The 13,995-nt window shown below is 40.2% G+C and overlaps 2 protein-coding genes across 3 annotated transcripts in view; one reads left to right on the plus strand and one right to left on the minus strand.

The window, feature by feature from the left end:
* The window catches only part of cntnap2a (contactin associated protein 2a), a 434,170-nt gene that overhangs the window by 359,505 nt on the left and 60,670 nt on the right, over nucleotides 1-13,995 (plus strand). For both annotated transcript variants that reach the window (XR_006827635.1, XM_046065574.1), the window contains exon 17: nucleotides 12,221-12,377. Coding sequence is in view for 1 of the 2 variants with exons in the window: in XM_046065574.1 (XP_045921530.1) it covers nucleotides 12,221-12,377 (157 nt within the window). In the remaining variant the exon portion in view is untranslated. The remainder of the gene's footprint in view (nucleotides 1-12,220; nucleotides 12,378-13,995) is intronic.
* LOC123980988 overlaps nucleotides 1-13,995 on the minus strand; it is a 78,080-nt gene that overhangs the window by 62,284 nt on the left and 1,801 nt on the right. Inside the window, exon 3 of the mRNA XM_046065587.1 lies at nucleotides 12,218-12,353. The gene's annotated coding sequence lies outside the window, so the exon portion shown is untranslated. The remainder of the gene's footprint in view (nucleotides 1-12,217; nucleotides 12,354-13,995) is intronic.

Below are 13,995 nucleotides of genomic sequence, written 5' to 3' on the forward strand. Positions count from 1 at the left end.
AAGCCGCCCGACCTTTTTCTTTCACAAAGCTGTGGCTCTCAGCGTCTTAGTCTGTAATAAATGCTTGCAAGAAATTCTCAATGCTGATGCAATGATGAAATCCTCCTAGCATAATACACTTCACATGCAACCGGAAAAACTATACTGAGACTTTCAAGGCCACAACATATTTAGGTTTTAGAGTGTCATTCAAACATATCATCAAATATTGCCAAGGTTAAGCAACATGCAAGGTTAAATCTCTAACATCAATTCAACTCAGACCGGAATGAAGCAACAGAGAGAGTGACACAAGCACAGGCAGAAGGAATCAGCCACCCCGTGATGATTGTTGACAACATGTCTTTCTTAATCTTCTTTTCCCAGTTTTCTTTCTTCACTTAAATACATTTTCCACATAATGTGACTTGATAGGTATATTGTTTGCTCATGCCACGTCAGAGTTACAAAAACATAAATGGAAGTTGAAGCAGCACAGCTGGACCATAAAAGTAAGGGAGGTGGGGGGGTCAAAAGTTGAGGGGGAAAAAATGTCTTTAAGGATAAAAGCCTGAAATCCATCATGCTTCTGACAACAAAGTGGTGCAATGATGAACATAGCACCCAGTTGTCAGCAGGATGCACATCCTCTTCATGAGTCATACAAAGCCAGAATCCAGCAAGAGCTTCTTTGATAATTGATAGACACTAGAGAGACTTGTATCTGTTGTATTGTGTCACAGCAACATGAAATAAATTTAGACTTTTGTTTCGGGTGTGCGCATGCCTGCTGTCATTGTATGTTTGAGTGTGTGGGTGCATGCACTCAATTTCAGTCAGTTCATAGCTTATATGCAGCTCAGTAGTGAACTGTGATGTGTGAGGTGCTTGTAATTAGGGCTGTAGTGTAATATTAATTATAATACTGACAATTGTTTTAATCAACTGAAAGGTAAGCTGCAAATGTCAAGACTGGAAAGGAACGCAACCTTTCATTCCACAGAGGATTTTACACTAAATGCAAACTATTCAACAATGTATCTAAAAACAGCAATATGGCTCTGACTAATCGTCACAGGTGTTTGTGCTACTGACAGTGCTATAAAGTGCCATTTCATCTTTGTGGTTTACATAATCCTAATCCTCTTGAGTTTGTGTTTACCAAGCAGTAAAAACCCCAGCTGAATTTTGAACACCTTGTCATGTGCCTTGATGAACACTTTCAAAAATGATTATTAAGACATGCAAAGTGGAGATTTTTACGGCTCTGTCTGCTTGGTTCCATGTTTGCTTTTGCGAAATCTGAGCTGTTTGACATCACAGATGCCATATCTCTAGCATGTAGGCTGGATATTGTCTGAATATAGATGACTTGTCTACATGTTCTGTACATATAGACAAAAAAAAGCACAGGTGCAAATGATAAAATGTCCACTGCTGATATCCTTGATGAAGCAGAGTAATTATCTGAGCCACACGTGAGATTTTTCACCAGAAAATCTTGATTCATTGCTCAAGTAACATGATAGCGTGCTCTATTTTATGGTGTGTTCACACAGAAAGTGAATATAAATTTTGTCCACTGGATTATTTGTGCTTAAATACAAATAATTAATTCGGTTTACTACTGCAGTATGAACCCAAAATAAACAGATTTGTGATATAATTGCAATACATGGATCAAAACAATGCTGAAATAACTACATCATGACGCAGATTCGTAAAACTGAATTCCATTTGCGTCTTTGCATTGACTTTACATGTAATCGCGTTGTGCAAAAAACTCACTTTGCTTTCTGGGTGAACACAACTTTATTCTCTTCCTGTCTTGATTAAGCAGTATGTTATTAATGAAGTGATTCTAAGTTTGGTGGTGCCATGTTACCTTTAACTAAAGCATGAATCTTCACACCTTACCTGTGAATTTTCTCACCACTCCCACAGTTGTGCACTTGTTTTCCCTCTCTCACACAAAATCCCTCAAAACATCTCTGTCACTACCGATCCTTCGCCTCTCCCTTCTCGCTTGTCATATGATTTCTTCTTTTTTTTTTCGTATTCTCTTTTCTATCTGTCTGAACTCTCTTTTTCTCAACGCTCGCCTCTCTCTCTGATTTACTTTTTGCTCTCTTCCTCTTTGCCCTCGCCTCTGTGGAGTTGTTTATGCCCTGCTCATCCTCCTCTGTAATTATGAGTGTTGTTCACTGTATCGCCATCCATATGACGAGCCTGACAGATATGCAGGGAGATGGATTGTGTGAGTAAAAAAGCAGAGTGAAAAACGAGTGTGTCGTGGCAGAAGCCATTTTCCTCATGACACATCTGTCCATCGGCCTTGACCTGAGGGGACACGGCTCTAAATCTGACTTATAGTCATAAACATACAGACACACACACACACACACTCTGATTGAGATTACCCTGCGGTAATGATGATTATGGTTGTTTATGATCTTCAGCCTACACTATTGTCAGTTATGACGGAGGTGTGTGTTTTTGTGTGTGCACATGCCGACTCTAGTGCATACTTTAGAGTCAGGAAAGTGGGGGTAATTGCAGCAGAGTCAGGTTATTGTGTCCTTTATCACGCAGACAAGCCAATTAGGGGCACAACCATTGATATTAATTTTCCCTTCCTCCCCCTCTCTCCACTTTCCGAGGTCTTTTTCATTTAATGGCCGAATACACTCTGTGATGACCTGTGAAGAGTTGTAGATGGTGCAGAGGTATGCATAGTGAATTTACTAGAGCATAACGCTGTGCGGGCGGGGAGAAGGAGGCTCGGCCCCAGAACTGCCAGGGCGGTGGATCGAGTTATGGGTGCTCTCAGGTAGAAATTGTTGAAATAACTCATTATCCTTCCCCATCCTGTCTGCTGTGTGTTGTGATGTAGACAACGGAGATGTCTCGCCTGACATTTTGTGCACTGCAGGCAACAGTGAACTCATTTCTGAAGTTTCTCTTTAACTTTCTCCCCCAATCAACAAAATGCATGGTTTATAGAATAAGTTTGAGCTTTTTGCAACTTAAAACAACAGGTGGTTTGAAAAATCCATGTTTTACCATTCATTTTGATTTCGCTGCATTTCAGATAGAATTGGCCCATTAGTGGTACTAACAAAGCACTGGCGATACTAGCAAGCTTGTCTAATGGGGACAACTGTACCTGTGGCTTTATTTAATGATTCATGTGTTACTCATTTTTTTACAGTATAAAATACCTTATCAACTAACATACAACACTATGAATCTATGATGTACTTAACGGTGCCCTGTGGAGTTTTTTTGAAAACAAACAAAACTTATGTTTGCCTTCAATGTTTCTCACAAAAACACACTGGGCCGCATGAATGTTTTCTTATTTTCCTCTTATACTTATTCTTGCAGAAAGCAGTAAGAGGAAAATATAAATATCCTACGTGGGATTCATGAAACGTGCGCTGACAGCCAAGTCTGTTATGTTGATGCCTGACCATGTTGATCAATTGTGTTCGATCTTAAATCTGATGTGTGTGACAGGGAATTTGCAATTGGCATATGGAAACGGCCCAGTATACCCATATAATGGCAGCAGATTTAAGTGCCATGTAAGTGGCATTTTACAGGTAAAGTCAAACTCAGACAGAAGAAAAAAAAAGGAAAGGAAATGCCACCTAAGGGCAGCAAAAAGAAAAAAAACAGAGATAGAAACTTTAGTTTAGTTGAAGCGTTCAAGATATGAGTCTGTGCATCACATATTTTGTTGACTGAATGGAATTGTTTTTTATTGAGGAAGGAGAACTGATTCGGAGATAGGGGCCTTGATGCGCACATATGAGTACAGTCAATTGCTTATAGACTAGTCTAGCAGTGCTGAGCAGCAGTATATGGAATGGAATGCACTGTGGTGAAAACTGCATGATAGTCAGATCTAGCCCAGAGGTTGGTGATCCGGGATATGCCAGACCTAAATTTCAATCTTACCTAAGAACAAGTGGGAAGTATGCACAAATGTACTAAATTGTTTGCACACACAGTTTATGCATTTCCTTCCTCATTCTTTTGGGAAATTAAATTATATGTACATTGTTCATAATGTTTGATTGCTAGCAGTTTTCTTCTTCTCTGTCTTTGTTTCCCTACCCTCTTAAATGTGCTTGGGTCTTCTTGTACAAGATACTAACAAAACAAGGACCCATACTGCTCCATAGGGCTACTACTGGTCAAAAATTCCACAGGGTACCTTTACATTACCCTACAATAGTCAGACCCTTATTTCACCCACGTTTACTCAACCAAGGGTAAAGAATTGCAAGGACTTACAGATCGCAGGCGTATGATATTTTGGTATGCATTGTAGCCCTCTGCAGATCAAACCATAAGGGATGGATGGGGAGGGCGGGATGTGTTTCAAATACAACATCAGATCAGGATCAGGGCAAGGGGAGTTTGCAATTAGCATGGATTAAAGCACAGATTATAGCAGGACTAATGAGAACATAAAGAGATTAGATGCCAGGAAAGAGTTGGGGAGATGTGGGATAGATAGACAGATATGGAGCAGAGAGAGAGAGAGAGAGAAAGACCACAGAGACCAACTGATAGGAAATACAAGGAAAAGGTGTGCAAGGCAGATATGAGAGAGGGAGGGGGAAAGAGTAGTCTGGTAGAGCAAGAGATCCAGGAGTGCAAAGAGAGGGTAGAAAGACATAATAGGAAGAGAGATAAAGAGAAAGAGGCCTCTGAGACTAAGAGATATGAGGGAGCAAGGAAAAGGTGGGTAGCAAACAAAGTAGAGACAGGCCTAAATATGTGGGAGCCACAGAATGGTACCAAAATGGTAGTAGGGCCAGGAGGGAGGACAGGTTCTCGAAGTAAAGTGATGGATAGGTGGTCCGGTAGGAGAAAGACTGAGACAATAGAAAGAGACAGGGGAGCTAGGCAAAGACTCGGAGACAGATTAAAAGGAGCAGAGAGGAGAATACGCAGACACACATGCATTTGTGGAGATAAACAAAAGGACATTGACAAAGAGAGAGTCCCACAAATTCTCTCTCTTTCTGTTTTTCCTCATATACACCCGCTGCATTATCTGTAGCCCTCCGGAGAGATCCCGGAGCATGGCTAATATGCCTCCCCACAGTCTCCCTACAAAAAAACAAAGATGTTAAGAGGATAGGAGGCTAACAAAGACCAGTGGGCGGAGAGCGGAGCCGCCAGGCTCTCTGCACAACAAACAGAAATGCAAACAAACGATGACAACAAAGAACAGAAACCAGCGGTGCCCTGACAAGGGCAAATTGATCCGCGTGTAAAAAAAAACTCTCCAAGATTGAAAATGTATGTGTGTATGTGTATTTGGGGGCGTGGGGTGGTATACTCTACTCCAGAGCCCTTGAGAGTGAGAGCAGGGGCATATGTGTGTGCATGTGAATGGGTGTGCACGTTTTTGTTGCGTCTCCTGATGGGTGTTTTTCAGCAAAGGCAAGGGGTTGGAAGTGGGCATAGAAGTTATTTTTGACCTTTCTTTTTTTTCTAAATAATACAGTAGATGCTCTTGTTAGAGGAGAGAGAAGAAGTATTATTGATTCACTTTCACACTCCTTCGAGATCAGTGCAGAGAGCTGGTGAACTGTTTATATCCTCATCTGCGCTTTCACCGTGCGTGCGTGTGTTTGTGCTTAGTGCTCTGACTCTTGTCACTCGGCGGGGAGTCACAGAGGAAATTCAGTGTAAATGGAGGGCAATAATAATCACTCTTTTAGGCGCGATGACTCCAGTTCAGGGGCAAACTAAAGGTGATGTCTGAGACAGGTTTATGAGGAAGCCAAAGCTAAGCATTATGAATGCCATTCTGACATTTCAACTCCATCTGACCGCCTTTCTTAAAAGCCATCATTTCCCAGACTGGGGATATGAGCGACTGAGCATGTCGAGTGCCATTTTGGATCCACTGACCTTTCGGTTCACAGTCTGACTGGCAGGGGTGTAATCCCTCGATGTGAACTAAGTGTTGCTCATGTACTTGTGTTGTGTTGAGTGCGAGTACATGTGACGGATAATGTGAGTTTTATGAACATAAGTACTGTCTGTGTACCAGTGTTGGGCAAGTTACTCAGAAATTTTAATATATTACTAGTTACTTATTACTCCTTAAAAAAGTAATTTTATTACTTTACTTATTACTGGATGATAAAATATATATATATCATATATATTAATTTCCAGTGTTTCCCACAGAATGACAGACAGCGGGGGAGGGGGGGTTCTAACGTTGGACAGGTTTGTGCAGCGGTGTTCACAAGAGAAAGGGAGAAAGAGGGAGCGAGCCAGGAGGTGCTGCACGAATATATGCTCCTCAATACAGTTCCTTAATCAAAAATGATTTTAAATACGCCTTGTAAAAATTTGGAAAATCAATATGTGGCGGTCCGCGTTGATAATTATCCAAATTATAGGCTAATTATGGGAAACACTGCTTTCCCTACCACCCCCCTTCACCCCCAAACAAAGTAGTCTCCCCCGACTTTTTAACTAACATCATATCCATAACAGCAGCAAGGATTGTGGTTTTTACGAAGCATATGGCCTAGGCCTAACATTTCTTAACTCCACCAGCTGAAATAAAAAAATAAAGCAAGTGAATCCCGACTTTTAAACAGCGGTTTTACTGCACATGTAGCCTATTTGTAAGAGCAGTATTCAGCAGTTACAAAACGCTACGTTAACGCCACTCTCTCCCGACGGGTCCAAGCATCAGTGACAGAAGCTGCCGGAGTTTCTTTCTGTAAGTTTCACTTTGCTGTGCTGCTTCAATAAATCAGATGTAGAAATGTTCGCGGTTAAAAGCTTTTTGCTGGTCACACAGAGTTTACACTAGATGACAATGTTCTTTGCATCTTAGACTGTGACACAATAATGGCAGCAGCTACTTACAGCTGTGGAAAGAACGCCTCTCCCCCTTGTTCTCCATTCTTCCTTTAGTTTTTGGCTATCAGCGGACATGAACAACAAAGTCCGGTCCAGGTCGTGGATTTACGTCAAGGATGGTGCGTTCAGTAACGAGTAACGCAGCGTTACTTGCCTTAGTAACTAGTAATAATATTACTGTTTTAGAAAAGTAATTAGTTACACTACTTAGTTACTGGGAAAAGTATTATTATTACAGTAACACGTTACTGCCCAACACTGCTGTGTACTGCAGACCCATCTGTGATTAAAAAATCTGAGATAAGGTTGAAGGAACTAACCAACCTTCCCTCCCCTCTTGGACCGAAGAGGAGGCTGCTTTCATCAGTAGCACACAGCCCTGAACTTTCAGCCTTAACCCGGCACAGACCCAACAGCTAATAAAATGTGTTGACCTAATGCTAATAATAAACTTTATTTATAAAGCATTTTTTTAACAAGGGGGCTCCAACACCAAAGGCCTGGTCGCCTTTGCTCACAAGCCAGCATCTAGGAACAACAAAGAACACCCAGGCACAAAGGGAGTGAATAAATATTTTATGTAATTTGGAGCAAGGCCATAGCTTTAAAAGTGATCAGTGAAATTTTTAAATCAATACAGAATAAAAGAGGTAGCCAGCTTAAGTTGGCCAGCCCAGGAGTGATCATATTTTTTCGTGCATGTTACAATTCGAGCAGCAGCATTCTGCACCAGTTGGAGTTGGACAATAGCCTAGGATGGATGACTCTGTGCAAATGAGTGGGCTACAGGAATGATGCTAAAAGCTGAAAGAAGCAAGACCGGACAACATTCTTAACATTAGCCTCAAAACAGTGATCTGCATCAAAGGTTACTGCAAGATTTCTTGCACCCTGCTTAATGTTTTTCAGTGAACCAAGCTCACTGTTTAGCATGCCGTTGTAATGTGTTTGACCAAAGACTGTGACCTCAGATTTATCATCGTTCAGTTTTAAAAGTTTTGGGACATCCAACATTTTATAACACTGAGGCAACCAAGGAAATTATCTAAACTGCTGGAGTTACTAGATTGTAGGGGAACATGGATGGTTCATGTATATTAAGAACAATGGAGGGCCAAGATTGGATCCTCAGAGAGCTAATCAATAAAATAAAAGGGCAAACAGTGAGAAAGACCTATTTGGGATAGTACAGTATCAAGGTTTTTCCTGGCTCAGAACGGGCCTTTGGGGGGTGACTTCGCGCAACAGTAAGCATGATCGGTACAAGTAAAGGCAGTGAGTTACCTTATGATAAATCTAAATCTATGCATTTTCTTGTTATTTCTGACCATTTGATAAACAAAATATATCCACAACCTGGAGGAGTAAATGTATAAATAGTTTTTTTAATAAATGTTATAACAATAATTAGAAAGTATAATGTTAGTATAATATATTTACTTGCATAATCTGCCTACAGATAGTTTTATTAGTTGAGATTCAGCTGTTTCACTTATAAAACATTTCTCTGATATTAGCCTACACCACTGTGGTTAAGGTTTGATTAAGGCTGAGTGTATTAATTATAATTTCAGATCATAGTACAGACTACTATATTACCATTAGTAGCCTATAATATTAATTCCAGTTGGAGAAAACAGCAGTTTCATTTTTGTGGGCTGTTTTCAGTCATTAATCATCGTATTTAAGTTTATGTTACTCTTGCTCAACAGTTGTTTGATAAATGGCTATTAAAACACATAAGGAGAATATTTGAAGCGTTTTTTGTTTTGTTTTTTCATTTTGGCGCTGGTGATTTTCCTTTGCTGCTCGCTAAAACCTCTTTTGGGGGTGCCAAAAATGTTTATATGCAGGAAAAACCCTGAGTATGTAGGATTTGCTCAGATATTAGTAGTTTGAGTCTGTGCATCAGAAGGAATCTTAGACCAAAAGCCCTTTATCTTTCCAATAAAATTAGCAGCAAATGTCTCTGTCCAATCATTTCCAGGTTCCAGATCTGTACTGGTTGGTCAATTGAAAACAGAATGATTGTTTTTAGATGTTATGTCAGAGATTACGCTGATCTTGTGTCTCTTACTGCCATCATAAAAGAATGTACAGTGCAATAAAGACATGGTCTAATCTGCTGCTATATCAGCCATCCATTATGATTAAATACCAGCTGTAGCCAGCAAATAACTGCTTATTGACTCATCTATTTGCATATATCTTCCACAAAAAATTCTTCTTTGTCTTTCCCTCCACAGCGCTATCTGTCTTTGCTTGGGGAGTATGAGGCCCCATCCACTCGTTTGACTCTCTGATTGGGTCTTATATGTCATGCAAAGCAGAAACACAATGCTACTGACAGAGTTTTAAATTTGTTTTTTTTTTTTTATATTTTGTACTGTGAAAAGTATGTTTACAGCCTACACTTGTACTGTGCATGTCGCCGTATTTACTTTGCGACTCCCGGTCTGTTTTCCACCACAGCCACTTAACTCCTGTGTTACATGGACAGAGATCACATTCGTTTTAAAACTCTGTTTTTAAACAAAAACAGAGTCTCTTTCACTGCCTTCATTTTACAAAAATCTTTTTTAATCCTTTGCTCTTTAACATTTTCTTTCATTCTTTTGCCCCACCGAGACTACTCCAGCATTTCAAAGTTCAAACCAGAAGTGCTACTTTCCGTCTGATGTCATGTTGCATTAAAATAGACGCATACAGCTACCACTCTTAAGACAAATCATACTCTAGTGCTTTTTAAACTCAGGACACACACACTTCTGCTCACACGCACACTCACACACATAAACATGCTACTGTGCCTCATCTTGGCAGTGCCCTCTCTCTGCGGATCTCCATATGAACTCCCTGCCAGTATGAGTCTAGCTCTTCTCCCATATATCTCCATCCATCCATGCTGTTGTACTCTCATCTCCCCCTCCATCCTCCTCCTCACTCTCCACTCCTCAGTTGGCAGAGCTTAAACAGAATCACACAGGAGACTTAAACTGGCATAATACACAGCTCCCATTCCACCTGATGCCCTGCTGTTACTCCTACACCACTTCTCCTCTCCTCTCCTCTCCTCTCCTCTCCTCTCTTCTCCTTTCCTTTCCTTTCCTTTCCTTTCCTTTATAGGTTAGGTTTTGTCAAGGGCAGACACAGGAAAAGAGGGATTTGGACCCAAACACAGACACTTAAGGCGGAGGAGGTTCAGTTTACAGTGTTTATTTAACCCAAGTGATTGCAACCTGCAGTGCAGATGAGGCAGTCCAGCAAATAAACAAATCCAAACAACAGGAATTAACAGAAATCCAAAACTGCTCGGAATCCAAGGATGAATCAAACACAAGACAGAAACAATCCGGGAACACAGGTAGAAACATTCAATTGACACAGACAGGAAGCAAAGCCAGACAAGTCCTATCGCGTCAGACAACTTCAAAATAAAACGGGAAACATGGAAGGAATGAATAACTGACAAAACACAACATAATGAATGAAAAAGAATGAGAAACACAGAGACAAGAAGTGATTAACAAACTAAACCAGGAAATACAAAAAACAAAACCGCAAAACCATGACTCTCTCTCCTCTGTCTTCTATTACTCATCCTGAAAAAGGCATTATCATTAGACATTAAAGGATCAAGTTGTATTTTTATATGAAATACTTTTATTACACTTACTCCCCACCTGTCTAAAACACTTTGGCACAAGTCTTTATTCTTAGTGCAAGACAGTCCATTGTTTATTGATGGTTTTATGCAATTTTTAATCTGTAGAACTTGTACCAGAAAGGCAGGCAGCTTTAAGTTACTAATGTCATGGTATCTTACAACATGTTTGCAATAGAAATACAAATGTTAGTTTAGTCTGATGCTGGAACATTTTCACTTATTATTGCTTTGCACATGTAGCAACCATTTTGTCCCAATGACTTGTTTTACTCCATTTTTCATCACAGTTACACAAGACCTAGAGGCAACATAACTGCACTTGCCGTTCACTTAGAAAAGTGGCCTCAAGGACAATGACTTGACACTCACTCACTAATTGGGCTGAGGGGCAAGACGTTTGGTGTTTTGGGAGGCTGGGGACTTAGCTTGGTTGGGGACCTCACTGACCTATCTGTGAAGGCCTTAAATTCAATCTTGGTTCTCCCTTGTAGAGAAGTGCAACAACACAATCACACACACTCACATACGGGTCCACACAAAGGGAGAGGATTGTGAAGTCTCATGAGGAGGCAGTGTTAATCCTATTGACAATGGCTTGTCTGAACAGTGGCCTGAAGAGAGATGAGGCTAATTCTCTTTATGAGGACAATAAAACCCACAGGTCACCAATGCCAAACACACACACACACACACACACACACAATATAAACAGACACATCCATAGCTTTGGAGTTAAGCCCCAGTTCAGAAAATCTAAAGTGTAATAATACAGTATATCACGCCTCTCAATGCAATTGTGCTGCATCAAAAGTCCACTTCAATCCCCTCCTGTAAAAAATGTGTCTCAGGAGATTTCATTGTCTCCGAATTGTCTCTCGGAATTTGACAAAGCGATATTGACAATGCTTATTTTCCTGGAATAAAGGGCGGGGGGGACGTAATATTGTTTCATTCTCTCTTGCTGTTATTGTGATGTATTTCCAGGCACCAAAATATTTACACCTATCTCTCTGCCTAGTTCCTGTCTCATATGTTATCTAAGGTAAAGAAAACAATATTACATTTCTTATTGGAAAGCGATGATCCTTCACCTTTCATCCACTCACTAAATCACACATACTCACAGGCACAAAGAAGAGGTGTTTATGCGTCAACATGTGCGCTCAGAAGTACCTACTTTCACACAATCACTAATACACACACACACACATATATTCACACGTAATATTGCAAAAGATGAATGTGAATGCAGCACTCTGTGTTTTAGTAGATCTCTAAAATCACAGGTGTGATCTGTGACTTAAGTGTGCCTGCCAGTCTCCAAGGCATTTACCATCCAGCTGTGGAAAACATGTTGAGCAAATGAATTACATTCACCATGCAGCTGCTTGCTGTCAATATAAATCACATTAATGCGACAAAAGCCTCAAACAGTTAATGATTTAACAATTAATCACTTGTAATGGGAGTTAGTTTGGACAGTTTAGTAACACAACTTAATTGCCTTCACAAAAGTTAGTGTTTTCGTTTCTGCTCTACTTTTCTGTGAGGGAGACATTGCAGTATTTAGCCAGAAACTAGTAGGGAGATGACTGTTCTCGTTTTTTTTGAAAGGAACTTACATGTTGTCTTTTTTTTGTGTGTGCTTTTGTGTTTGCTCACCAGATGGGACCCCTTACACGTGGTGGGTCGGTCGCGGCAGCGAGAAGCACTTCTACTGGGGAGGCTCAGGGCCTGGCATCCAGAAATGCGCCTGTGGCATCGACAGGAACTGCACCGACCCAAAGTACGACTGCAACTGTGATGCAGACCACAAACAATGGTAAGTCAGACTATCATGTAAAAGTTGAGCAGGGGCAAAAAAAAAACTTTATTTTATTGGTTAACAGTTTCAGTTTTGCATTTAATGTAATTAAAGTCAGCAGCAAAAGCTGTCAGTGAACGGTTTTCAGTCACACCACGTCCTGCCACTGCAGTGGAGCATGGTGGGTCATACAGCAACATCCATCCAGCTGAGTCATCACATCTGTTTATTTACATCATTCTGCTGTGCACTCCTTTGAGGTCCTTTGAGCTGTGTCCATCCCACTTCAGTTTTATACATTTGGGTTATCAGAGGTTCTATGGCACATATACTCTGTAAAAATAAATTTACCCCAGAGTTTCACCTGAAAATGATGGAATGGGTTAAACAATATGTTCATTTAATCTAACTGCAACTAATAACATACCTAGCAAAATAGGTTACCAGTAGTAAGCCAGCGTTATGTCCACGACTAAGAGTTTGTATGTCATTAGGAAACTAACGACCACATTATTGGATGGGATTACAGGTTACATTTTAAAAAAGTCAAAGACATCCACCGTGTAGTAGTCTCCCATTGTGTGGAAGCCAATCCTGGATGCTACTATATCAGATCAGATACGTATATTAGAGCCCTGCATGGGGCAAGCACTCCTCTAACATAACTACCACTGCCTCGAACAACCATACCCACAAATATGAAAACCAACCATCCTTTACAGAGAAACATACGCGTGCAGTAAATAAGTAAATGACGATTTGCAGCCTACCTTTATTTGTTGTTAAGTAACTTTACAAAAACTGAAAAACAATGTTTCAAAGAACTCTAACTCTCGGTGGTCATCATTCACTATTTATTTACAAGTGTTGTGGAGAAAAAGAATTGCCTTCTCCCTGATGCTCTGCATGGTCAACTGTTGTGTGTATGCTGATGCACACATACATGCATATTGTGTTGGCTATGTATACTATGTATAATATAATCAACATAACAATATTTCATACAGTAGCCTTTCTGTGGTCTGCGCATATATGGGTACAATGAAAGGAGAGAAACTAAAGCCTAAGCCCGATCTATTAAAAAAGAATTCTCCCCGCCCAGCTGGCACCCGATGGGCTTGCAGTCCTCTAATATTTTGGCTGATGTTAGTGTCTCTGTACCTTTCTATATTGGATTTTACACTTAGCAACTCCAGCCAAACTCATTAACTTAGATAGTAGTAGGTTTGTCAAACACACTGGTTAGCCTTTTCTCTTGTAAAGGTGAAAAATAGTTTGAAAATATGAATATAATAAAACATAAGTCTTACCTCTGTCTTGCTTATTCAAGGATGTTTTCTATAGCAGTAATAACGTTATGTTAGAATGTTTTAGCACAGTGTCATGTATGTAGCCGCCAAGTGCATATTTAAGTCAGCCTGAGAGTGAGTTTCAGAAAGATGAACTTGTTAGCTAGAGCTGTTGTCATTTTGCTTGAGTTAGCCCACCCAAGATTTTCCCAACTGATCAGAGGAGCTGGTTGAACTTACATATAACAATGTTAATATTATCAGACATGCAATTGTGTAAAATGAAATTTTAAAGGTCAATGTGCCCATTAAGTGCCTATTAAGTTTCATAAGTATGTGTTCTGTTA

The sequence above is a fragment of the Micropterus dolomieu genome, linkage group LG01 (genome assembly GCF_021292245.1).
Source record: "Micropterus dolomieu isolate WLL.071019.BEF.003 ecotype Adirondacks linkage group LG01, ASM2129224v1, whole genome shotgun sequence".
NCBI lineage: Eukaryota > Metazoa > Chordata > Actinopteri > Centrarchiformes > Centrarchidae > Micropterus > Micropterus dolomieu.